This window comes from Micromesistius poutassou (assembly GCF_964030765.1).
Source record: "Micromesistius poutassou genome assembly, chromosome: 15".
Lineage (NCBI taxonomy): Eukaryota > Metazoa > Chordata > Actinopteri > Gadiformes > Gadidae > Micromesistius > Micromesistius poutassou.
The window spans coordinates 8,480,147-8,505,448 of NC_140285.1; the positions used below are offsets into that span (position 1 = coordinate 8,480,147).

The 25,302-nt window shown below is 44.8% G+C and overlaps 1 protein-coding gene across 1 annotated transcript in view; it reads right to left on the reverse strand.

Annotated features, from left to right (window-relative positions):
• The window catches only part of acap3a (ArfGAP with coiled-coil, ankyrin repeat and PH domains 3a), a gene marked incomplete at its 5' end in the record, with an annotated part of 54,231 nt that overhangs the window by 19,521 nt on the left and 9,408 nt on the right, over nt 1-25,302 (reverse strand). Inside the window, 8 exons of the mRNA XM_084479815.1 lie at nt 168-242; nt 740-835; nt 1,080-1,124; nt 2,416-2,599; nt 2,870-2,928; nt 8,319-8,372; nt 9,094-9,213; nt 11,754-11,811. Coding sequence (XP_084335941.1) covers nt 168-242; nt 740-835; nt 1,080-1,124; nt 2,416-2,599; nt 2,870-2,928; nt 8,319-8,372; nt 9,094-9,213; nt 11,754-11,811 — 691 coding nt within the window. The remainder of the gene's footprint in view (nt 1-167; nt 243-739; nt 836-1,079; nt 1,125-2,415; nt 2,600-2,869; nt 2,929-8,318; nt 8,373-9,093; nt 9,214-11,753; nt 11,812-25,302) is intronic.

Genomic DNA, 25,302 nt, shown 5'->3' on the forward strand with positions numbered 1-25,302 from the left:
GCCCCTTACACTAGCATGCTTAATAGGGTTAGTGTGTGGTTCATTTGAACTCTAATTGGCCAAATTAAATGAGGTAAATCCGGTTAGAACCCATTTCAACAAACAAACAAAAAAATTTCGGAAATGAATGAATGATGAAATGAAAAACCATTATAGTTAGGACTCACTCGTTGCTGTATGGTCGCGTGTTTGTGTTCCATGTCTCTCTTCTCCATAGCCGAGTCGATGACCAGCTGATCCAGCTGAAAAACAGGCACAATATTAGCCGCAACCGGGCCAATATCAAACAGATACATCCATCTATGGTCCACAGCTCCACTCTGATCCTCGTGGTGAGCCAGCACGAAGGCTTGGGTATCTGGGTCTGGGAGTGTGTGTCGGGGCAGAGGCTGTATTGACGGGTGTCTGATTGATCGCCTGTTAATGAGGCAATCGACTGGGTTCTGCTGCCAGTGTTCAGGAAACCAGGTCCACGGCACATTAACCCTCAATATAACAACTAGTGTCTCAGCTGGTGATTCCGAATAGATCTGGGTCACGTTACGCCCATGTTGTTTATGTGTGGAGGAAGGATTGCGTTTGGTGTTGTGTGGGTGTATTCCAAATCAATAACAAATCAAACAGCTATTTGACTGTGATTATCATCACCCATGGGGGAACCAATCATGAGAAGAATATGGTGTATCCGAGTGACAGGGCACTGTCGTGATAATAGATAGCAAACTAGTGGTGTGCTCACCTCAGCAGCCAGCTTCTTCATGTATGGATCGATGGCATCCAGGAGGTTGTAGCCCTGCTGGAACAGGGAGTACTGGGCGTGCATAAAGGACAGCATCTGGGGAAAATTCAGAAGGGGTCCACAATAAGGTACTGATCCAAGAGCAGCAGGTTGAGCTGCTGGCCTGTTTGTCGAGGAGCATGGTCACCTTAACAATCCGTCAATGCATCACGGCTAATCCATTGCAGTCATAACATGGGTAGGGGCCACAGTGAAGTAAATAGAAGTCTTGATAAATGACTGTACTTTTGAAAACTGTACTTTTTATCATGTTCATGTTAATCCATGAAATGGTACTTACAGCATCTAGGATTTCAAATTTCTTCTTGGCCTTGAGGACATTGATCTACAGAGAAAGAAGATGGAAAGAGGCATGTTCAAAGAGAGGAGCGAAGCGTGAACGCTCTCTGTCGGTTACTTTGCAGTGCATGGGATACTAGCTGTGTGTTTTTCCTATTAAATAAAACTCTCTCTAGTGGACACTGTACATTTCAGCTGCAGCTGGTCATGTCTAACATGGAAAGAGAAAAAATAATAACTAATAAAAAAAATAACAATATACAATCATATATCATGAATTATACATGGTCTATAGTGTCCTTAAACAAAACCATAACTATATGAATAAAATCTGGTGTACAATTACATGGATTTCTGTTATCTCTGGTATGTATTGCATCTGCTGATCAGTGACTCGGGGAACAGACACGCTCCCATTAGACCCACGCCATTTTAATGAAAGCAATAAAAAACATTGGTGCATAGCACATCGCAACTGATACAACATGATAATGATATTTTTCATTACGTTCAATAAGTCCCCGAGTACAGTATATGTACACACATCCTATATCTCTCCAGTGCAAAGACCATTCTCATCGCTGCATCGGGACACATTTCACGATGACGTGAAAGGGTGCATTGTTTGGGGCGGCATGAGAGACGACTGCCAGCAGACACAATGAGGAATGTGGCGAAGGGAGGGAGGGGGGTTGGGGGGTAACCTTCATAGTCATCGTGCTGAATCTGTCTCTTTGTACCCAGTAGGCATGAGCTGTGAGCCGAGCAAAGACAAGCCATGCGGCACGCAGACGGCCGCGTGCACGGGCACGGAGAACCGGCCAGGCGCGACGCCATGTTGGGGTCAACCTCTCCCCCTGCGAGTGACACGGTGACACTGGTCAGCCGGTCTGACCCGTTTGTACCCACTCATATTCTATATATATATATCTATATAGATATCGTCAATAAGCCACTTTGTCTGTGGGGTTTCTTTTTTACCTACATGTTCTATATATATATTTTACATAATATTTTAGATTTGAACTTTTTTTACAATTATGTGCCCTACATTTGTGTATATTTGTGTTTTATATTGGCACTAGTATGAAATGTTTCTATTGTATCTTTACACAGTCCTTTCCATCTTAAGCAGAGCAATTATTGTGACAGAAACCATTTCCGTCAAGATGAAGATCTGAATCTCATTCGCATGCAGACGGACTTTAAGCGAACGTATGATTTCATTTCATAGACATGAATGCACAGCAAGGCTGAGGAAGACGCGTCTGGCTCATGCGCGCTCCCACACAACGTGACGAAGACGTTGATGCATGGCGCGTGCTCCTCCTGCCCACCTGTAGGACGTAGTCCAGCGCCAGGTGTCTGAAGCACTTGCGGGTGATGCTGAGCGTGCTGGTGGCCTCCTCCACCTCGTGGGGCTTGTTGCGGGGGGCCTGGGCGTTCTTCACCTGGGCCAGCTCCAGGTCCTCGCGCACACGGTCAAAGTGCTTCTTGGTCTCCTTGAACTTGCGCACATCCCTAACGATGAGAGACACAGCAGGTTGGAGGAAGTGAGCGGGTTTCTAAGTGTGCCAGCTACTCAGCCTAACTCTAAAAAAGTTATTCATTTGATGCATTTTATTTGTTTTTATCCAGTATTATCTCATCTTAAACACAGCGGTAGACATGGCAGCAATCTGCATAAAGCTCTAGAATAAAGTAGCTAATTTTAATCATAAAATCAATTGATGTGAGTCATATTCTTAGATATAAATAATCCAATCTTTAGCACAACACACCACAACTTACTCTTTCACAAAGTTGTGCAGCTGCTGCTTCACAGACCTCTGGGCTTGATCAAAGAGAATCTGGAATAGAATCAGAAGACCGTGAGACTGCGACCTCAGCAGATGATGTTAAGAGCACACATTGACCCCCAAAAGAATAAATATGATACTGATTAACTACACTCTGATGTACAACCAGATGATGTATGTGGCTGTGTGTGTGTGTGTGTCTGCACGCTAGTATGCATGTGTGTGTGTGTGTGTGTGTGTGTGTGTGTGCGTGTGTGTGTGTATGTATGTATGTGTGTGTGTGTGTGTGTATGTATGTGTGTGTGTGTGTGTGTGTGTATGTATGTGTGTGTGTGTGTGTGTGTGTGTGTGTGTGTGTGTGTGTGTGTGTGTGTGTGTGTGGTGCATGCATTTGTGTGTATGTGAAGGGTGTTTTAATGCGGGGTGAGAGATTTTAAAAGGGCGTGTCATCCTGTATCCACTAATCCTACGTGTCAGGATGTACATCCTCCGAAATGAATGCACATTTTAAAAAAAAGAAAGAAAAAACAGCCATCAGCCAGTCAGCCACGTGAATTTAAAACCCCTGTGGGAAAATCTGAGTCAAAGTCACGCCAACAGGGGGCGACCTGGCACAGTAGCTGCAGAAAGAGTGGGGGAAAAATGGTGCAATTGTTGTTGTAGTAAGACAACAGATGTAGCAAATATCCCGAATCAAATACACCCACCGATAAGACAAATACACAGGCGTCCACTTCCCCATGTGGAGGCACTAAGTGATTGCTGCTGCCATGTTTCTGCTGCTGCTGCTGCTGCTCATGCTGCTGCTGCTAAATAGGTCATTCAGGCACAAGGGGAGGGAGCCAGGGAGCCAGGGAGCGAGAGCGAGACACAGCAAGGATGGAGGAAGGAACAGAGAGAGATGGAGGGGGAGGCGTTCGGTAGAGAGAGCTAAACAATGTGACGACACAATGCAGAGTCTGCATCAAGTGCAGAGTGTTAAGATATAAATATTTATAAAAACGAATAAACACCCACCGGACATATTTTCGTGTCTTAAGAAACAGAATGAACACTGACTGCATGGGTTGAGGTTTCACCTCCTCGCTCCCCGGTTGAGCAACTGAGCAAGTGTGTGTGTTGATAAGACAGTTTTTAAACTTGGTTTGGGCATCTTACGATAAAGATGTTTAATGAAGACGATAAGACGATAATAAATCCACCCCAATTTACCCCAGTTTCATTTAAAGGTTAATGTGACATATAGAGAGAGCTTAAGACTTGAATGTGTTTAAATTACCAATTCATTATTTTGTTCTTTGAAACACTGGATTATTTTATAGCTTTTTAATTTCAACACATTTCAATGGCAAATTCACTCCCCAATGTACCCTAAATCCTGTTAAAGAGGTGTGCCTGTTCGCATTAATTATATATTTAACTTAATTTCATTGCTCTATAAACTTCAGCGGATCCCAGGAAAGCAACAGGGGCAGTAAACCACAGCAGAAGAAGTCCTCCAGTCCGGTGGACAATTCATTCTCCCTCTAATTAACACACAAAGACATTCCTTAACCACAGAGGTGTATCGCTTCCAACCAGCAATAAATACTGCAGATAACAGAGCCAGGCCTTCTTTTTACCCATGCATTCTGCCAGAGAGTTTCTTCCAGAGGATTCTGGGACTGGTTTTCTTATTCCGTGCCATGCACGAAGACACAATTCCACCGCCTACCGTCAGCCGTAAATCACCGGTCTGGAGATGGAGGGGGTACAAGCAGGTCTGGCAGGAGTGTGTGTGTGTGTGTGTGTGTGTGAGTGTGTGTGTGTGTGTGTGTGGTCAGTTTGTTTGCCTTGATGCCCTTCAACAAGCTGCAGTAAAGGGAGAGCTGGTGCAACGTGCCGTGTGTCCGGAAGTACGGTGAGACACGGTGGCTGAGAGGCCAGAGACCAGAGAGGGTCTGCTGCTGCTGCTGCTGCATGGCGCTCATGGGGCTCAGGGGAAGAAGATAAGACCGGAACAATCTCTGGATGAGTCCGGAGTGGACAATTTTCTGCAGGCTTACTGTTTTTTTGCGCTGGGAGGTCCGTGGTAGGATTTTTTTGCTTTCATGTCAACGGCACTCGTCCAACCAAAAGAAATAGTTCAATAAAAAGCCAAAGTTAACTAGCATTCTTGAAACGTGCGTGCAGCGTGCACAGGTGTGGATGTGTGTGTGTGTGTGTGGGTGTGCACGGCTGAGGCTGCAGCTAAAAGTGCTGAGAAGTTTCCTGGCCCCGGAGGACGGTGCAGCCTGCAGCGCTGCAGGGCTTTGTGGGGCAGCAGACTGTGGCTGTGTTAATTGGACCAAGATGCCACAGGTGCTGAGCAGTGTGTAAGGGACTGCAGACTGGCAATGAATTATTAAACAACATATGTGTATAATGAGCCACTGAGTGCACGTTTTGTGTTAGCATGAAAGCCTTTATTTTATTTTTACAGAATTTTCCTTTTATGTAGTGTAGCGGGATATGTTGCTAGGATACGTTGCCACATCTGGAAGATCAATCAACGTGAGAACAATCAAGAACATGCCTTTCATACAAGTTCTGAACACCTACCAAGAACAGTTCAACATTAAAGACGCAAAGGCATTGAAAAGGGAGCCACATGTAGGCTACACTTGACAGACTAGCGCCATCCGATATCACATCTTAGGAATGGGGGTGCGGCCCCACGATCACAATGGGCTGCTGTATTTAATGGGTCCCGTGAACCTTGTGAAAGTCCCTACTGCTTCCGCTGGCATGTTGGGACACGGTAAAGAGCCACACCGCACTGACGACAGACCCAGCAGCTCTGATGTTCATTCAGCTGGAAGCCATCAATGTTGATGCTTCAGAAAGAGCTTGATCCTCCGAGTGAAGGAGAAAGCTTCTGGTATGGATGATCAGAGAATGATCAAATGCCTTTATATGTTACGAATGTCACATCGTTGTGACCCGATGTATCTTCACACGGGACCATGTGAAGGCCAATGTTGTCAGCTGCTACAGGAGTACACTCCTATGCTTCCTCTCCAGGAGGCTCATTAAAAGTGCATGTTGCTTCTTGGGCAACTGAGATCAAGCTAGTTATTTTGGCATCATGGCCTTACACTCATCTCGTCTAATGGATGTTCAGAGAGTTAAGAACAGGTCAATAATAATTGATTAAGTATTCCTTCAGGGTTTCACGCTTGCATTTCAACGTAATGTTGGCTCAACTCTGTCTATGTTTACGTCTCTGTCCATCTAAAAGGGGGAAAAAATAAATGATGTTGTGAAATCCTCGGGATTGAAAATTACACCCAGTCCCTGTGCCAAAGTAACAGGAGCTGCGCTTGGCCTGTGCTTTGATATTCGTGCAAACAGAGCAGTTTTTGTTCTGTTGTGTGGTATTGGACAGCCAATTGTGTGGCAACGGGGAAACCAAGGGCCAGAAACACACTTATTCTGAACTGGTGTGCTCGTTCGGTACGAGCACGTGGGCACGTGTCATTGCAAACACGTGCTGCAGGATGTACTTGCTCTTGAATTATGCTGAGCGTGGTGAGGACACTTGGGTCTGACCATCACAAGGGAAGTTGGCTGGCACACAGAATTCCCATGATGCCCGGCAGACTCCTATAGCATTCTGGAGTGCACACTGTGTAGGGCCGGCCCAGTGGCAGCTGCATTGCTTACACATGGTCACACAGCTGGACATCCATCACAAGTTTCAGGTCTTAGCATTGTCATATTTTATTTAGCGAGAGCACCGCGAGAGCAGCGTACCTAAAGTGGGGAAGGATACACACATACTAGCTAATTTTCTAAACTTTCCTTGTTAGATTAAAATATAAACACAAGATAGAAATGACACAACGTGTTAGAGACTGGGTCCGGGCAATCAAATCCTCTACGTCAATAGATAAAAAGGCTGGCCTCGCTGTTAGCCCCAGAGGAGGTCAAATCATTGCTACTATCATTACCATGTTTTGACTTTAATCTTTAGTTTATTCTCTCAAGTCACTTTAATGTTAGACTCCGTCGCATTTGGCCCCATTGCACATTACAGTACATGACAGTAGGGACCAAAAGTCTCTCTCTTCTCTCCCTCTCTCTCTCTCTCTCTCTCTCTCACTCTCGCTCACTCAGCCAATAGTATAAATGTCCGGCCAGATCCGTCCATCTAATGGATGTCTGGTGGGAAGGAGGAGCGGAGCAACACAGGCTGGGCTCCGTGGGTCCAGACCAGCTGGTCCAGCACCCAAATCCTCTCAAGCACGGTTCCGTCTCAGAGATGGCTATATAGACAACCAAGCAGACAGAGAATCAGAGCCCAAGGCGGACAGATGGACAGGGCAGAGAGACTGGCCTGGCACTTGTTTATAGATCAACCCAAAAAGGTTCAAAGTAGCCATGACAGACGGCCACAACCCCAGAAGGGAGTCATAGTCGCTGGACTAAGCAGAAAAACACAGATCCCTTCATGTGGTGGAATATGATTATATTAGGATTATGATTCATATTTATTGGGATTACGTCTGCGCTTTTAGCTGCCCACAAACTCAATTCAATGGGGCTATTTCAGGCTAGCTCAGCCAACGCATGTCAAAGAATCTTTGATGGATGTTAAAGACAGACACCACGTCCAATTTTTCTATTTTGCCTTATACAATACATCAGGGCATTATCGTCCACTTGTCCTCCCTCTCTGACTCTCTGCCTGTCTCTCTGCCTTCAGGCTCAGTTCCTTTCATTTTATGGGTGTTGGCATTTAGATCCATTCAGGTCATCACACACAAACATACTTCTGCCTGCCCACCCCCCCCCCCCCCCCTCCACAGACTCACGAACAACCCCAGGCCATGCTGTAAACATATGGGGACGCTGCTCTGCACATGGGGTGTGAAAGCACTCTGGTGCCCTGCGTGACATGCAAGGGTCATGCAGGGTCGTTACAGGGCGCCTCTTTGGGAGGCTGGGTGCAGGGAAGCGCAGTATAATGCACACAGGAGGTCACCCCGCCTAGTTTTCGGTGTGTTCTTCTGAGCCTGGTTTAATTTAGCTGTGATGTATTCATTCACAAGTGGGTTTTCGGGATCGACTTATCGCCGTCATTCATCATTATGTCCGATTATCAACAGCACACGAGTCACGTGACATGTAAGCAATGCAAGCCTTATATCGCTAGTCTTCGGCTGCCACACAGGAAGCATGGTGACAGACTGGAACATGCACAACAGCCCGTGATGAAATAAATAGACGTGTAACACCGTTCATATCACCCAGGGTGATGCCGCACACCCACGGTGCATCCTCCACACCAGCGTCACACATTAGCACTAACACTGGGGTGAGGATGGGGTCTGAATCACCGGCGCTCCGGTCCACCGAGACATGACTGTCTCTATGGGTGCACATATGGTGACAGTGTGTGTGGGAACACACAGACTTACCATGTGGTAGTTGACGATTTCTTGGAGGCTCTCCCCGCACTTTTCCAGGCACTCCTTCAAGGAAAATAACACAACACAAAAGGCCTCAGCGTATTGTCTCAGAGGGCTCCCTAATGAGATCATAGCTAGTTACCGACTGTAAAGTTGAAACAGAGTTGAATCTGCAATTATAATATGGAGCTCTAGCGACTAGCTATACTGTATACATTTAAATAAACATATATGGAAAATAGTTTTAGCGAAAGACACTTCATTACACACACACACACACACACTCGTGCATGCACGCACACACACATTCTAAAATCAAATATTGAGGGGGAGACTGGAACTATGAGTATTATTGCAGATCAGACCACATTTTTACAATGGAAAGACAAATAGAAACGCCACTTTAACAAGAAAGTCTGAATTAGACATGAAGCTGCAGCCAAGAAGCCTTTTTAATAGCACTTGTACCGGTATGCTCAATGGCAGCGACATTGTGTCTGCTTCTGCTGGACAGCTCAGAGACTCTGTAGCCTGGGCCTGGAGCAACCGCCCAAAAAGTGGGTTTTTGGGCTTCATCAGATCACTGCTGGTTAGTCATTTCACAACCCCCCCCCTCCACACACACACACACACACACACACACATAAACACAGGTAATATATACATCATGGATAATTCTGCTGGTGTACAAAACAAATACACAAAAAAATACACAAAGTTTAGAAGAGAAAACCATGAGGCCACAAGAGAGGTATGACATCATGGGTCTGCGGAGGACCCCCACCGAGATCATCTCGTCCTTCTTGCACTGCTGGGACAGGTCCCGGATCCCGTTGACAAAGAGCTTGTTGGCGTTGACGTAGGCCTTGCCCGCCTCTATCATTCCGCTGCATAGCTTCACCAGCTGGGGAGGACGAGAGGGAAGACACAGGGCCATTAGGGTGCGGTTATCTATGCATAGCTACCATACCACTGTGATCACCTTGACAACGCTGTCCTAACAACAGATACAGCAGAGCAGCGTGGTGGACGGGGTGGGGGGGAAATTGGTCGGTCTTGGTGGGTGGAGAAACAGAGTGAGACTGTATTGAAACTTTATCGGTGGGATCTTCTTCATGTGACTGATCTTGAGCTGTTTGGGGTGCAGTGTCTCATTTTGGCATTATACAGGTCAACCGCAGCCCACAAGAGTTGTACTTCCAGAGTAGAAAACAAACATTTCAAACAATTCCCCACATTGAGGCTCAACACATGGTTAAAGAAAACACTGTGGGTCGGAGCAGTTGCATGTTTTCTATATAAAGCTGCGATTAGCACTTTCCATCGTGCCGTTTTCGTACACAGTGGCTGGGGTTCATTATCCGATGTGGCCAGTCATATATCAGCCTGACAGAAAGCCAGACACACAAGCTAACGCTACAGATGCGTACGCTACACATGCAAACGCTACACATGCAACATGGTAGCCTCCAGTGGAAAATTCAAACCAGAGGCTAGGGATTTGCTGTGGTAGTCTGACAGAGTCGGTCATGTCTGAGATGGGTTTGGTCTCATACATACTATCGTATCATATTAGTCTTTTCTTTGTTGCTGTGTTTCACGAAACATTAAAAAAAATTCCCTGTCTTGATAAAATCTGCCGGATAGTTTCTACACGGTCATATACTTTTCAAAATGAAATGTCAGCTCCTGTCATGTGGATTTTGTTTTTTAATGAAGTTTATTTTGTTTTCATTTTAGCTGCCATAAAGCCATTTTCAGGATTGTTTTGCCTGTGTTTGTAGCTGGTGGGGCTGAGAGCAAAGGAAGAATGTGCGTATGCTCATTTGCAGAAGTATGCATTACCAATCCCATTTAATGGATTTCAACCCAGTGTTAATTCCATTAAGGAATATGATTTAAGACGTTAACTCAAACGTTACTAAACGAATAAAATCGATAAACTGCCATATTGTACTAAATTCCAGGCTAACAGTTGCTTCAACTTGTGTGTCCCAATATGACAGTGAAACAATATTAAGTACATATGTGAGACGATAAATAATACTATTGAAGTATATCACTCCAGCCTGCGCAGAGAGAGCCACATAGGATTAGATCACTCTCTGTCTTTCCCCAGCAGGAGCCCTGGAGTAGCAGTGAATGAGCTTTTATTCCCACCTGTTGTTTCTTACAGTAAAAAAGGAGGGAAAGAAAGAGCAGATCAGAGTTTGACAGTTGGAGTCACGCTACTTTACTGCCCATCTGTGTCTCCAACAGTCGGACACTGTGCTCAACTGACTGTTGAGCCAGGATTAACAGAGGGAAAGCGTTGACAAGGCTTTTTTGTAACTACTTAGCCTACAGATAAGCCAATAGCATATTCTGAGCATCAACCATAAACTGACCATTATGAAACTAATGTAAAATATTGGAATTTATTATGTTGTGCCTTCAAACAAATTAACAGCCTCCTAAATATAGATTATATACTGTCTGAACATGGCTGGGTTTACATTAACATGTTATTTTTAGACCAGGATGCTGTGGTCCACATTAAATCATTAGAGGGAAGATACAAACGCATCCTTGACTTAATAAGTTCCAAATGTCCTCTCGATAATATAATCCAATTTGCAAACCCTGAAATTGGATTAGCGTCCCTCCTGCAGAGCACATTAAATAGCCTCTAAACAACATCCACAACTACGGATGTTGTGCAAAGACCCTGCTGTACTTGTTTCAAAGGACTGTGTGACCGTGTCCCGTAAATGGACCCTACGTGCGACCGGTCAGAGCGAGCAGAGTGGAGAAGTACAGCGGTGATCGAGCTGAAGGACCGATCCCGGCTCTCATGGACACACATTGTAACCCAAGGTCAGAGAGAACAGATGGAACTTGTGACATGATGAGTATTACAGGAAACGCATCTGGTTGCCTGAGGCAGAAACAGGATGGAATAGAAGACATCCTCGCACAGTTAATTTTCACCGTGTCACTGATTCCCATCTTACCGTTGCAGCACATTGTGGCAAGGTGTTACACAATGTCCAGCTCCTCCTGAGGGAGGCCAGCGGAGAGCATAGAATTATCGTGGATGACTTGTGATGTGACTTAATGGAAATATTGAGTCTCTCTTGGAAGTAGTCCTGGATCAATAGGCAAATTCTGGCAATTCAATTGCTTACAATGATTTTGGGATTATTCGAAATTAAATCTCACTGAACAAGTGTAAATCTAGAAGCCATATTAGAGTATCTATTTGAGTAAGTTGTTTAGCTAGAGCATGGATTTGGTAGCCATGCAGTGTCAGTACTAGTCTATTTTCCTACCACCCTGGTTTTGTGATTGGGGATTGTGACATGTTGATAATATTATTCATGAGGATTGAAAAACAGGGATTTGGTGATCCGACCATATAGGAAAACTAAGTGTTATGGACACATATTTTGTGTAATCCCTTACCTTGTCAAGTTTTGCTTCGATCTCAACAACCTCCGACTCCACCTCATCGATATTTGCCCTGTAAAACAAAACGACATCCATTATTACGAGTACCAGCAAAATAAACACAATCGATCCAAATGCAATTCTATCAATGATCCTGTTGTGAAATTAATGGTTTCCTTCTGGGACCCCTCAAAAGCGGCCTCTGGTTCCCACGTCTTCAGAAATCCCGATGACAGTTGAATACATTATTAAAGGACATTTTGATAAAGAGGAGCCTCAGACCCCTGACATGTTGCCGTGGCAGCCGCGGCTGGCCAGGATCCGGCTGTGCTGCTCAGCAAGCGTTTAAGCGGGCCAAGACGCCATCCCAGAAGATCCCTTTCAGCCCGGTCAAAACCCAGTGACAGATGAGCTCTTCCTGCCACGAGGGGGTTGGTGTGCACAGCTGGCTCCCTCAGCCCACCACCAGCACCACCTCCACCACCAGCACCGCTAACACAAACACTCGTACCATCACCACCACCACCACACCCAAAAGCATGTGGAGCCTGCATCGCAATTGATTTACGTGCGGGGGGGGGGGGGGGGAGACCACTAGGCTGATGTCTCCCAGTCAAGAAAACAGTTCAACAACACTTAAACAGCAGCTGCAGCTGTAGGGCGGGCCCCCCGCTGCTGGGGTTGGTGTCAGAGGGAGTGGGAGGATTATGTATGGCTCTGTAGCCAGTGGAACCGGTCTCTCAGCCCCGTCACCCTGGTACTGAGCGCTGATGTACCATGTATCTCTGTTGGCCGTCTTCCTACATTCACACCCCGCTGTACTGTGGATCTGTCTGGATTAATCAAAGAGTTCTTCTGTGGGTCATGTTAGCGCTGCACTGTATGAGGATTGTTTTTATCACCGTAACCATAGAGGGCTGGTTCTTTTCCTCATTGATTAATCAATGGATTATTTTTCGATGAAACAATAATGAATCTTTTAGTCATGTAGTGTAAGTGTCAGTAACGGCAGAATCGGAAGAAGCCCGAGCCCAAAATAGTGTCCGAAATGAGTTAGTGACAAAATAAAATGTGTGCAAATCTAGATCCAAATCTGAATTCAGTCAGAATGGAAAGTACTCGCTTAGAAAATGAATAATTTAGACATAATAAGACAATTTAAGAAGTAATTTTGTCGTAGACTTCTCTCTCCACAGTTCCTATGCATTCAGTCAATACATAGTGTTGTCCAGTTACCTACCGGATTTACACAGCTTGTTATAGCAGTAATAGTATCTAAACAGCACAGTGTTGTCGGCTTTAACAGAGTTTTATAACTATGTCTCCTTCTCATTCTCTCTCTGCCTCCAACTCCCTCTGTCTCACTCTGTAACCCTCTCTCTGGTGCTCCCACGTTTGGACATGTTTATCATGAGGAAGAGTGGGACATGGAGTGCATGATGTGAATATCTGTGGCATATCAGCAATGATAGAGATCTCTCTCTCTCTCTCTCTCTCTCTCTCTCTCTCTCTCTCTCTCTCTCTCTCTCTCTCTCTCTCTCTCTCTCTCAGGATTAGCTGCTCGGCTGGGCAGAAGCGTACCCAGGGGTGGAAGGATGGCACGTGCCTGTTTTCTCTCCACCCCCACAGCCCCAATGCTTGTACAGTGTGTGTGTGTGTGTGTGTGTGTGTGTGTGTGTGTGTACGTGTATTTATGTGTGTGTATATCTGTCTGTGTGCGTGTGTGTGTGTGTGTGTGTGTGTGTGTGTGTGTGTGTGTGTGTGTGTGTGGGCGTGTATGTCTGTGTATAGTCTGTGTGTGTGTGTGTGTGTGTGTGTGTGTGTGTGTGGAAGAGAGGAAGTGTCCATCTAAGCCGGTGCAGACTGAAAGCATACATTATTTAAATAATCAATAGCATCTCACTCCTCAAGGAGGCTGACTGTTATTGTAACCCCGGCTGAGCCCAGACCTCGTGCAGCCGGCCACACCCAGGGATAATCCTGCAGCACGCCGACTCATAATATTTTCATTGCTGATGTCATTTCTGAGGCAGCCCTTTTAATATGTGATAACATTAGGGGCTTAATGGGGACCTGGTTTTTTAGGGAGGGGAAAGATTCTTCTCTCCTATGAGGCAATAGGAGGCCCTCCTCCTCCTAGCTGATGAAATATTTCGCTCTTTCGGATGAAGGCTGTGTTGAAATCAAAGGCATTTACTTTTGACTCTCATTCTACACAAAACCCTTGGTGGAGGGGGGGTGGGGGGGGTCCAGGCCGTAGGTTAAACGTGTGCTTCTCTCCCAACTCCCCAAGTCCAACTCCATGCATAAAGCTAAGTTATGGAGAAAAACACCATCTAGCAGTTCACCTCCCAGATGTGTATGGTGGGCATTGATGCTGGCTTGGAGGACAGCTGCTCCCGTTGGGCCCCGGGCACTATCCCCCCTCACTCCACATGCCTCCCTTAATGGATGCACAAAGCGCCCCGGGTATGTAGCCATGGCAACCATCCCCAAAGTGGGCCGCATAGATCCACGGTGCGGTTGTAAACTTAGCCCTCGCCCGCCTTACCCGTTGCTGAGGCTAGCTAGAGGAGGTTATGACTCATGGTCGTGGTGAGGTGGTGATGGCCAGAAGGGTTCATCAAAAGCTTTTTATAGATCTTGGTAGAAAACGTATTGATTCGCCAGTACCAAAATACCAAAAAAATAAAGAGTGTTTGAAATGCATGTCGTTTCCTAGCAAGAAATCCATTCTTTGAATTGATCCTCACAATCAAAGTCAACTACATTTGCCAAGTGCATTAGCATATAAAATGAATTTGGACTGTAATAGTGGAACTGTTTACACGAGACAGACCACTGAAGTAGAGAAAGAGAATAAAAGCAATAATAAACAGCGAGATTGTGCTGAGCTGGCTGGACGCTGGCTGTTCCTGGCCTGCTGGCGTGCTGACTGAGCTTTCAAAGTGGAAGGAATGGAGTTTTTTTACAAGGCCAACATCCCTAGGAGCAATGCAGAACATCTCTGTTTCTCCTTATTTTAGAGACACTTTACATTCTTTACCAGAATCACATTTCTTGTTAGAATGTAAAATTGAGAGACTGCAACATGGCTATTTGCTTCTATGGAAAGAGTGGTTTGAGTCTAAAAAGTCTAAAGGCTTTACTCCTTAAATTGAGTTCTGATTTAGGATTTCCTTCATAGCCTATATATCAGTAACTGTCACTAGGTTTGACCATCCCCATCTTGAGGCTGGTACATTGTAGGCCGGCCTAAACACCATTGCCTCTCTCTGGACTGGATGGCTTCATAGGACAAAGCAGAGTAGAAGCAGTCCCAGATGGTCTTCAATAGTCAGTGACTGCTCAGCCATGGCTTCAGCCATGGCTTCAGCCATGGCTTCAAAACCCCACAACTGCAGGGCATACCAACTGAAGCTCCTCAGCAGTGGGGAAAACCTATGGTGGAGACGAAGCCGTCAGTGAGCAATAGGGTGGTGGCGGTGCTCTCGCACCAGCGTACGAACAAGAGCAGCTGTACAGCCTGGATGCTATCTTCAAGTGATCATTGCTATTCCACTGCCTTCCAGATTACCAAGATGTTGTTCTCTCCCTCTCTCTGAGACGCTTTGGGAGCTGAACAGAGAATGGGGCGTCAGGGGGGAACTGAAAGGGAGGTGCAGACAAGGCGGCCAAGATTGGTCCAAGGACCTCTTTGTAACATAACCTCCTTCCTGTCTGGAGAGAGGACCGTGTTTGTCTGAATATTGATTGTTTTTGTGCCCCAGTTGACGCCGGACTGTGAGGCTGAATGGGGAAGGGATGGAGGGAGGGTGGAATCCTGAACATTTCTCCCCTTGGGGTCCACCGGAGGAGACATGCCCTGCTGGGGTTATTCTTATCCATGTCGTATCTCCTCCCCTACAATATCTTGGGGGGCACACCCCTAGCCGGACTTATATTGGGTCAGGCAGGTGCCGTAAGCTATGCAATGCCAAGCACTCGCCAAACCAACTCAGCCGACCCTATTTTCAGAGTACCAAACACACACGTCATTAACACATCATCTTAACCCCCCACACAATGACAACAGGCCACCAGCAGACAATTCAATGTATAGAATGACCATCCATTCCATTCACATGGAATGGATGCAGGTGTAGACCAGTCCAAAGACTTTCTTTATACAAGGATTGTGCTTTAAATCAGCTAATTTGTTTGTCATTCCATTAACTTAGGAATTGTATTTCCCTGGAGATATAACTTACTGTAACACGATACTAAAAGGGGGCATTTGAAGTTCAGATATCTTGAAAAATACGCTTGAGTAAACCCTGGTCTATTGTTTCTTAAACGCAGGCTTTTAATTCCACGTGAAAGCTTAGATGAGTGCTCTTCATGCTTAACTAGAGCTGCTTTCTGTTCTCAAAGAGCTATAAACACCGCCTCCATTACCGCAGCAGACTAGAGAGAGAGTGCGCCCACGTCAGTGAATTAACCTCAGACCCTCCTCAACACACGCGTCTGCACTAATGGCTTCCACGGAGCTGACGGGCCCACTGCCGCCATAATTACTAATTTATGCTTCGATTACCTCTGCAGCTGAAGGGTCCGTGGCGGTGCGCCGGCGGTAGAGTATGAGATCGGATTGCACCTCCTTCGTGTTAAGAGTGCCGTAAGAGCACCAATACACTCGCCGCAAGACATGCATGTCACTTGTGTCATACATGGAGCATAGTGCTCAAAAAGAGTTTGCTCTCTTCAAAACATGGCCCCCATCCTGTTACCTCCTATTATTCCATTGTGCCAGACACAAGCATGCACTGCCAAACAGCTGAGTGAACAATTCACCACCCTGTTTCCAAGGCGATAGACTTAGACTCCATTAGCAGAGGGACTACTCTCGCAGGCCCACCCACTCAGTCGATAGATTCAACACGGAAATCCAAAGGACCACCAACACTGTAACCATACTATTTTCATTGACAGGGGCCCTGGAAGTCTTGTTCCTGCTGATACATGCTGTCTGGTGTGGATCTGCTGTCAGCCAGCCAAAGGTACGCAAAACCACGGCGGTGTCAATCTTTCACAGATGGAAAAAAAAAAAAGTATTATCATATTTGTATAAAGTATTAACTAAATCATCCAAATAAAATCCCAAAAGTGAAACTCATATCAAACTTGTATTTTAGAACATAGAAGTATGTTAGATATTTCTAAAGGGCAAAGAGTAGTAACTGTATGTAAATTGGGGCAAACATATTTGTATTATGATCACCAAGTTCCACCAAACAGCAAAAACTAAATGCCACACTTTTCAATAAAAGTAATGGCAATCAGATGAGTGTTAATATTTGGAAAAAATAATTGCCTGTATCACTTGTTGTTGGTATCATTACGTCACAAACATCAACCAAAATATTTTCAATGGTGTAGATTAGAATTGAATGACATAGAATAGGCCTACAAACAACAAACCCTTTATATGACGTTCATTCATCCCCAACACAACATTGAGCATGTGGCCAACAATGCACCAGGCCCTCTGCCAGAGCAAACACTGCCCTGCGGCTGCTGAGCCAGGCTCTGATGGGAGTCACAGTGACAACACCGCCTTACAGATCCCCTGATCCAGTCTGTCCTGATGGCAAACCCAGAAACTAGGTCTGGAAAAGAGCACACATGCCTACTACTCCTGCTCGTCATCACACATAGTAAATCTATTTAAATAAATGTATATTCAAGTTTGTGAACACTCAAAGATCAGAGACTGTTCATAACATAATTAATTAAAGAACAATACAAACTGAATTGAGAACATATTGGGAACACATTTGATTTAAGTTCTGATTCATGTCTTTCAAGTGGCTCTACGGACATGATTGAATGAAATAACAGACAAAAGTCTGGAACAAATCTCAAACAAACAGCGTGTGTTGTGGAAAGATAAATGGAGCCAGCAAGTCAATTTAGCTTCAGAGCTAAAGAGAAACAAGTTCTGCTTGTGCTGTAGGACAACAATGGACTCAGGGTGTTAATGAAGATATCTTTCTATGTGTATAAAGGTAAAGTAATTATGCATAGTTGTATACGTTGTATAGTGTAATAGCTGATGGTGTCAGGAATAATACCGGAACTGGGTTAATTTTAGGTTAATTTCAGGTTAAAGGTATCAATATATGCACTAAAGTGTGTTTTAGATTATAAATGTGTTTCAGAAGGATTAAATCTAGAATTATGCTTGGCCTGCTGGCATCTAGCACAGATGTCTGTATCTGTTTGCCCGACCTATTCCCACAGACTGATTTAAGTGTGTAATCTGTTGACTCATTCTCGGAAACTTGCAAGGCTGAGGGAGGATTTGATCATACAGCCCATGATGAAACTCTCCTGAGTTGCCACAAAGATGGGATTTTAAAAACCCATCTGCATGCACAGAACGGACAGACATACGGACAGACAGGGAGAGAATGATTGATTGAAATAGGAATTGCATAGTCTTATCTTGACTGCACCCAGCCCTTTCAAAAAAACTGTACAACCTAGACATATTAATTTATTTATTCATCTACCTTTTCTATTTATGAAAACAAGGCTGCCAGTGGGTTAAGTGTTTCACCAAAACATCTGACCTCCATGTGAGCCTAACTTTTCCCTCTATGCTTCCTGCACCAGCCCATCCACTGGCCCAAAACAACAGCTGCTAATGCAACCTCTGCCAGCCAGGTGCACTCTGTGGTCATCCGCTGTCTGTTACATATCACCAGCAAGAGAGGACCCATGATAACATCCCGGGCAAACCTCTTGAGAGGAGCACCAACAGCTCAAGACTTAAGTATTTAAACCTTGTTGGAAAAAAAGACAAACTCCATTAGGTCAAACAAAGTAGAAGGCACCACTCTATAAAATATGCATTTTGTGGAACATTTTCAACCAAATGGTCTCTTTAGAACATCTCATTTGAATTGTTTTTAGACCTTATTTGATTTAGTTTATTTCAATGTTATGACGGGGTCTAATTTATGTCTCATTATTGGAAAGAATAAAAAATGAATATCCTTGTTGGAATTGAAATGTTTATTGCAAAGTTAAAAATTGACCTGACCATTGTAAAAACAAAAAGGGACTTTCGTTCTTTCAATACGAGGAAATTTCCCCAAAATTCTCAAAAATAAATCCTTATTCCACAGTGTGGTTTTAATTGTCCTGCTAGTCCTTGGAAAAACATGTGCAGATAGTTTGAGAGGGGAGTTAGTTCTGGAGCTGTCTAATAACGACAACCAACCCTGAGCACACACGCGGACAGCCAGGCCACATGACGAGCCACGAAGCCAGGGCATCTCCACGCAGAGGTCAGTCCTGCCTGCTTCAATCTTACCACAGCTTTAATTCTCAATGTGCTTATCGTATGAGTCCACTCTGCTGGAGACACATTCTCCAGCAGAGAAATGTTCAAATCCAACAAAAACACTTTTTCACAGCCCAAGAGAACAATTTAAATTCCATTGCCTCGGCTGCTTGGTTATATGTTTAAGATAGTGTCCTGGAATAGCCTATGCATTTTTCTTTCACATCAACTGGTCCATTCAAAACATATTTTCTGCATGATTTCTGATGCCACACATTTGCCTTACTGTAATTGTGACCCAAGGGGCAGTGGTTCAGGAAGCAGGCAGTAACCACACAAGTACACACGCGTGCACACACACACACACACACACACACACACACACACACGCACCACACACACACACACACACACACACACACACACACACACACACACACACACACACACACGGCTGTCACGCCCTGAATCCTGACCCTTTAACGACCCCTCGACGGGGCCTTAACCCCCGATGGCCCCGGGTCCTGCTCCTCTCCAGTGATCACACGGAAGGCTTTGGCCGTGCAGAGGTACTGGGAGGCTGAGAACTGCACCACAGCCGGCCAAGAGAAACACTCTCCCCCACACAGTCTCGCATTTCCCAAGGTTCTCCGCAGCCAGTGAACAACGTGTCAGGAGAGAGAGGGAAGGACAAAGAATGAGAGAGTTTGTGTGCGTGTGTGAGACAGAGGGACAGACACAGAGAAAGAGCGAGAAAGAGAGAGAGTGAGATAGTGAGAGAAAGAGAGACTGCAAGAGAGAGAGAGAGAGAGAGAGAGAGAGATAGAGAGAGAGAGACCAGCTGTAAAACAGCAAGGGGTGAGATTTTTCCCATTCGATCGCTGGATTTAAATCAATGATAATGCCAGGAAAAGAAAGCTGTCATTATCCTTGAGCATTGAAACCATGAATACATCATTGTGACCATCATTGGTTCAAGCTAATTAACACCATGTTCAGGTATAGAAACTGAATAGAATGAATGATCATGATTTCTTCATTTCTTAATCTAAAGTTCCCATTTCTGTACTACATCTTGATATAAATACCGTCAGTTTATCTAAATTTAGATTACATTCAAACAAAGACAGGAAGAGAAACCAACCTGAACAATGGTCCCTTGTGGTTTCCAATGTAAACAATGGATCTCAATCCAGAATGCATCTACACCAATGTGTATTTCCAAAATATTGTCATTACATAACAGTAAAAACAAATAACTGAGCCCCCACTCTCCTACTCCTACTCTTGTTATAGCATATTATTTAGTATTTCAGTGGACATCTTTAACTTAAGGGCATATTTGAAACCGATATCACAAAGCACTGTGTAAGAATTTGAAAGAGACGTACCAAAAAACACAACTTCTTGTCCTGTTTACTGCGGTGGGGAAAACAAGGCCTGTTGCCCTTCCTTTGTTAACTTCTGCGTGAGCATCTTAACGAAGCATCTCAGACTGTTTGGATACTGTGATAACAGGTCCATTATTGTGGGCCTCCCGGAGGGGATGTGGTTGTTAGCGAGGGGCCGTCACTCAGGGCAAGAGGACTAAACAGTGGGAGTGGTGGGGCCAAGGGCCAAGGCTTATCCTGGAATCTGCCTGGGATTTCTAGCCGTGTGGCTGGAGCTGGGTGTCTCTGCTAAGCCTCCGGCTATAGGCCTTGGACAGGGCAAGAGCAGGGGGCGGTAGGTGATGCATTATGTGTGATGACGGTGTGGGTGGGGTTGGACAAAGGAAAGCAGGCAGTGTTGACCTGCAGCACCTCTAATGGGCCCTTGTCTCGCCTATCGTGAGAAAACGTAATGATATTACTTCAAAGAAAAATAACATGCCCTTCTGGCTTTCACTTTTCCGAATCCTGAGTGTGAAAATGAAATAGAAAGAAATAGAGTGATTACTTTCTCACCAGCTTATTGTGCCACCTTACCAGGGGAGTCGCAGCAGTGTCAACACAGATAGCTCATAACATGAGCCCTGCTGCACTGCCATAACTAAATGGAATGGAACCGTAATTAATATGATGAGACCTGTGTTCAGCTTGCCATTGCACGGCTGTGCAAAGGGCCAATAGGATACATTTTTTCCTGTGTGTTGATGAGGTATGACAAAACACGACTCGATTTGAGATCGGGAAATTAGTCTACAGTTAATGCTACTGCTACTTTGCAGTCCGTGTTGCAGTCAATTAAAGCGATATGGATGAAGCAGGCCACTTTGGCATGCACCTTGTTGTAGGTAGTATATAGGTCGTATATAATTCAAAGAACCATCAAGGTAAGGTAGATGAGAAGGGGGGAGCGAAGCGGTTAACAAGAAGATGTGAGGTTTGGCGCTTCTTAAAATTCTGTGTTCAGTTGATGCTCTCTGTCAGCCATGTGGTGCTCCTCTCCCTGACCCCTGTTACTGTCAGGGTTCTTAAACCGGAGGTTCAAACGGAATGCAGCCCAGTAATCAACGGGAACGCTGCCAGCCAGCACAATGTTGCGTTGAGTGGTGAGATAACTGAAGTCATGCTGAGAAACCCAGCAGACACTAATATTATCATCATCATTAGGAACAAGCCGTTTCCTGTTTTTCACTGATTTAAAGGATATCCCATTGAGCTGGAGAATACTACTGGAAAATATCCCTCGATGGAACGAAGGGGAGGATTGGGTGATCACCTTTATACAAGGTTACTTCCATCTCTGTCCTGAACTTTAGGCTACATTGTCAAATTCCCTTCCCAGGGCCAGTGGAAGGGAAGCCATAAAAAGATAGTGGAACCGTGAGAGCTGGAAAGAGAGAAAGGAAAGGAAATAGAACAGAGCAAGAAAACATTGTTTTCAATCGAATGGCATAAAAAATAATAAAAAAGGAAAATAACATAAAGGTTCATGAACCTTTAATTATTACCCTAGATATAGTCAAAACCAAATGTCAATCATTCATTAGAGTTGGATTCATAAAGCAAGATATAAAAACCTTCTTATCAGCCTCAGCATCATAGGCAAGTTGAGTGCAAAAAAAGTCTGAAAAATACCTTTGTTTTTTGACTGTCACAGCTGAAAAGTTTGTTATGTTCTATTCTGCTCCGAACTCTAGTATGCTACTGCCTCGGATGTGTGGCTGTGTGGATGTTTGGAGCTAAATCAGTGAAGCAGTTAACGTTGTTGGTTGCATCTGTGAGGGGTAAGCTTCTTAAACACCAGCACAAAGCCATGGCGTGTGGCGCACACAGAAAACATCACTCATTATAACAAGCATACTTGACTACACCACTAGCCATCACCATGTCTAGCGGTAAAAGGGGGTTCACTTCAATTTAAAACCAATGAAGACATAGTTTTAGTGTTCAAGGTAAAACCAGTATTATCTGCTGGTTAATTTGAAGGGAGGCCCAAATATTAACTGCAACAATGCCTTTTGACAGATGGGTATCAGCCTCATGCATAATTAATGTATTTCCTGAGTCTTCTAGTCGATTAGTGATTCTGAGAGCGATGCAATTAAGCAATTAACCCCAGTGGGAAATGGTCCTTCAGATGGAGGGTGGAGCTTGGCAGAACCAGACCAGGCCAGAAGAGAAGTGTAACAAGGATTAACTGTGCAGCACAGCAACCTTTTGTATCAGCCAATCAACCCTATTTTGACAGCAAACCTCTGAATGCCTTCACAAGAATGTCAGTATAAGCGAAGCCATTCAGCCAAATCACAAATAACAATGATTGCTTGTCTGTTTACTATTGTAATGTTATGTTTTTCTTATAACCTTGGTAACTTGGTTATGAACATTTATCATGATGGAATTTATAACTGTATAGACAAAATGACTGATTCATCCAAGAACAAATCTGAGCAACCTCAAACACATTTGCGATGCTAAGGGGTCTATTGCAAATGCAAGGGTAGGACGTTTTTGATCAGGACGGGGTTAAGGAGTTTGCCGTTGGGAGTAGATGAGAGATTGAAAAAAAAGAACAAGGGTGCAGTATAAAAAGTCTTGGCTGGAGGAGCCGGTTTATATTAGCACAGGGTGGTCCAACATTACTCCGACACGCAAGCATGTCAATGTAGATATTTGGGGGTGACGGAGAAGAGCTTCTGGACCTCATAGCGCCCTGAGCCATGGGAATGAGCCAACATGACAAGGTTTTATTGTCTGGAGAGATACAATGAGGCTCCACAGACTCAGGGCCACTCCAAGCTCTTTTTTTTCTTCGTCTTATGGATCACATCCGGCTGAATCTGTGACTGGGTAAGGAGTAGACCTAATGGGCCCGCCAGCCAGTCCTCCCTTTTAACACTGACATTTGGGTGAGACATCTGAATTCCGCCAGTGAAAGTCCCTCTTCTCTAAACAGCCACAATGTTCAACAGTGGTGGTGGGGCTGAGCCGGGAGTTTTTTTCCGGCATTTTTGTGGGCTAAACATGCAGCTTGGCTTGCAATAGAAAGACATACCAGACGCGTGAAGCATTCTGCTCTTTCCTGTCTGAGAACTGGGGAGATGGCCCTTGCGTAGACAAGAGACCACGCAAAAATAACTAAAGACACTGACCAGATGGATGGCGATGGCAGCCGTTTGCACACAAGGGTTTGCCAGACATTTTTGAAAAGTGTTTCTTTATTCCTGTTTAATTTTGTGATCCGGAAGCAGAGAAATCATCTGAATGAATTGCAACAGGACTGGAACACATTCACTTGTGAATGTGGTTGGTTTAACCAAGTCTATTGTGTGTGTGTGTGTGTGTGTGTGTGTGTGTGGCTCACCCACATACATCATTCAATGAAAAGTCTCAACTTCATGGGCTGGATTAGCATGGGGCATTGGGAGAGGGGTTGGCCCGCCACTTCCTAAGGTTCTTCCCCCAGATGTTTCCGCTGTGCTGCGGTCAGCAACCTGTCCTCTACGTCACTCTCTGGCCCATTGCTGAGCCCCCTTGACCCATCACGTCAGTCTCTTAAGCAGGATGCTGATAGATCCACTGTGTCAGGCACCACAGATCCTGTGCAATATCAGTGATGGAGAGGGGAAAACCACTGATATCCATTAGTAGGACTTGTATCAATCTTTATAAATGACAACTACTAGATTTAATCAGTGGACATGGTTATCCATCTGCTTTTTATCAAAACAACTTCTGATAAACACAATTAATAGGTACAATGGGATTCCTCAGCTGGAAGAAATGGGTAGAAACGGTTGCTTCATTCAATATAATAAAAGGCAATTGGATAATCCTGAACTGATGTATCATTTATTCCACCTGCTCAATTTATGAATCAATAGTATGATTCAGACGATGCTGGTCAACACTGATGAGGCAGGCTGAGAACGTCACAGATGGGGAGTCCGGGAATTTCAGCAACCCCATCACAGGCTGCCTCCCATAACCCAGGGCTCGCACCCGACCCTTCCCTCCAAACCCCCTTTCAATATTTCAACAAGCTTACGCATTTCCTGACACATCCCCGTGGCCCTGTTCTGGCCCAGCCACGACCAGGAAGTCCACCCCCGCTCACCAGGGGAAAGCCGAGAGGAGGGAAGAGGGGGAGAGCGGGGTGTTTGAGGTAAGGAGAGAGTCAGAGAGTGAAGATGGAGAAAAGGGAAGAGCAAATCCAAAACAGATGCTTGCCTTGGTTACTCGTGTGATTCAGCATTTCAAAACGCCCGGTGCCTCTGGAGCAAAACCATGGAGGTGGCTGAGAAATAGGCATTCTTTGATTCTGTGTTTGTTGTGTCTTACTGGCCACATAGCCTTTGATGTGTCTCTCACAGATCACATAAAAGCACGTTCTCGTACCTCTACATCTCCAAGTTAATGCATTTAATTACTAACTATTACTTTGCCGTATCCTTTAGCATTTGGGGTACTTTTAGCTGCCAAATTAAAGTTGATGGTTAAAATATTCAAATTACATAAAAATACATTTCTATGTCCTGAGTGAAAATGACCAGCACATTATTCCAAAAGGACTGGTCATCATAAAAGTGAATGTTTACATACATTCTGTAAATCAAACCCATTACATTGAACAGTCTTGTCAATACACCTAACTGTGTGTAAATGAGGCTGAGCTTGTTTCTTTGTCGCCCAGTATTCTTATATTGAACTCCACAGCACAGCTATACACTGTGATAAAAAGAGTAAATGAAAGATAAAGTGTTTGGCTGTTCACCAAAAGGTCAACTCTTGACTAGAGCCCAAACAA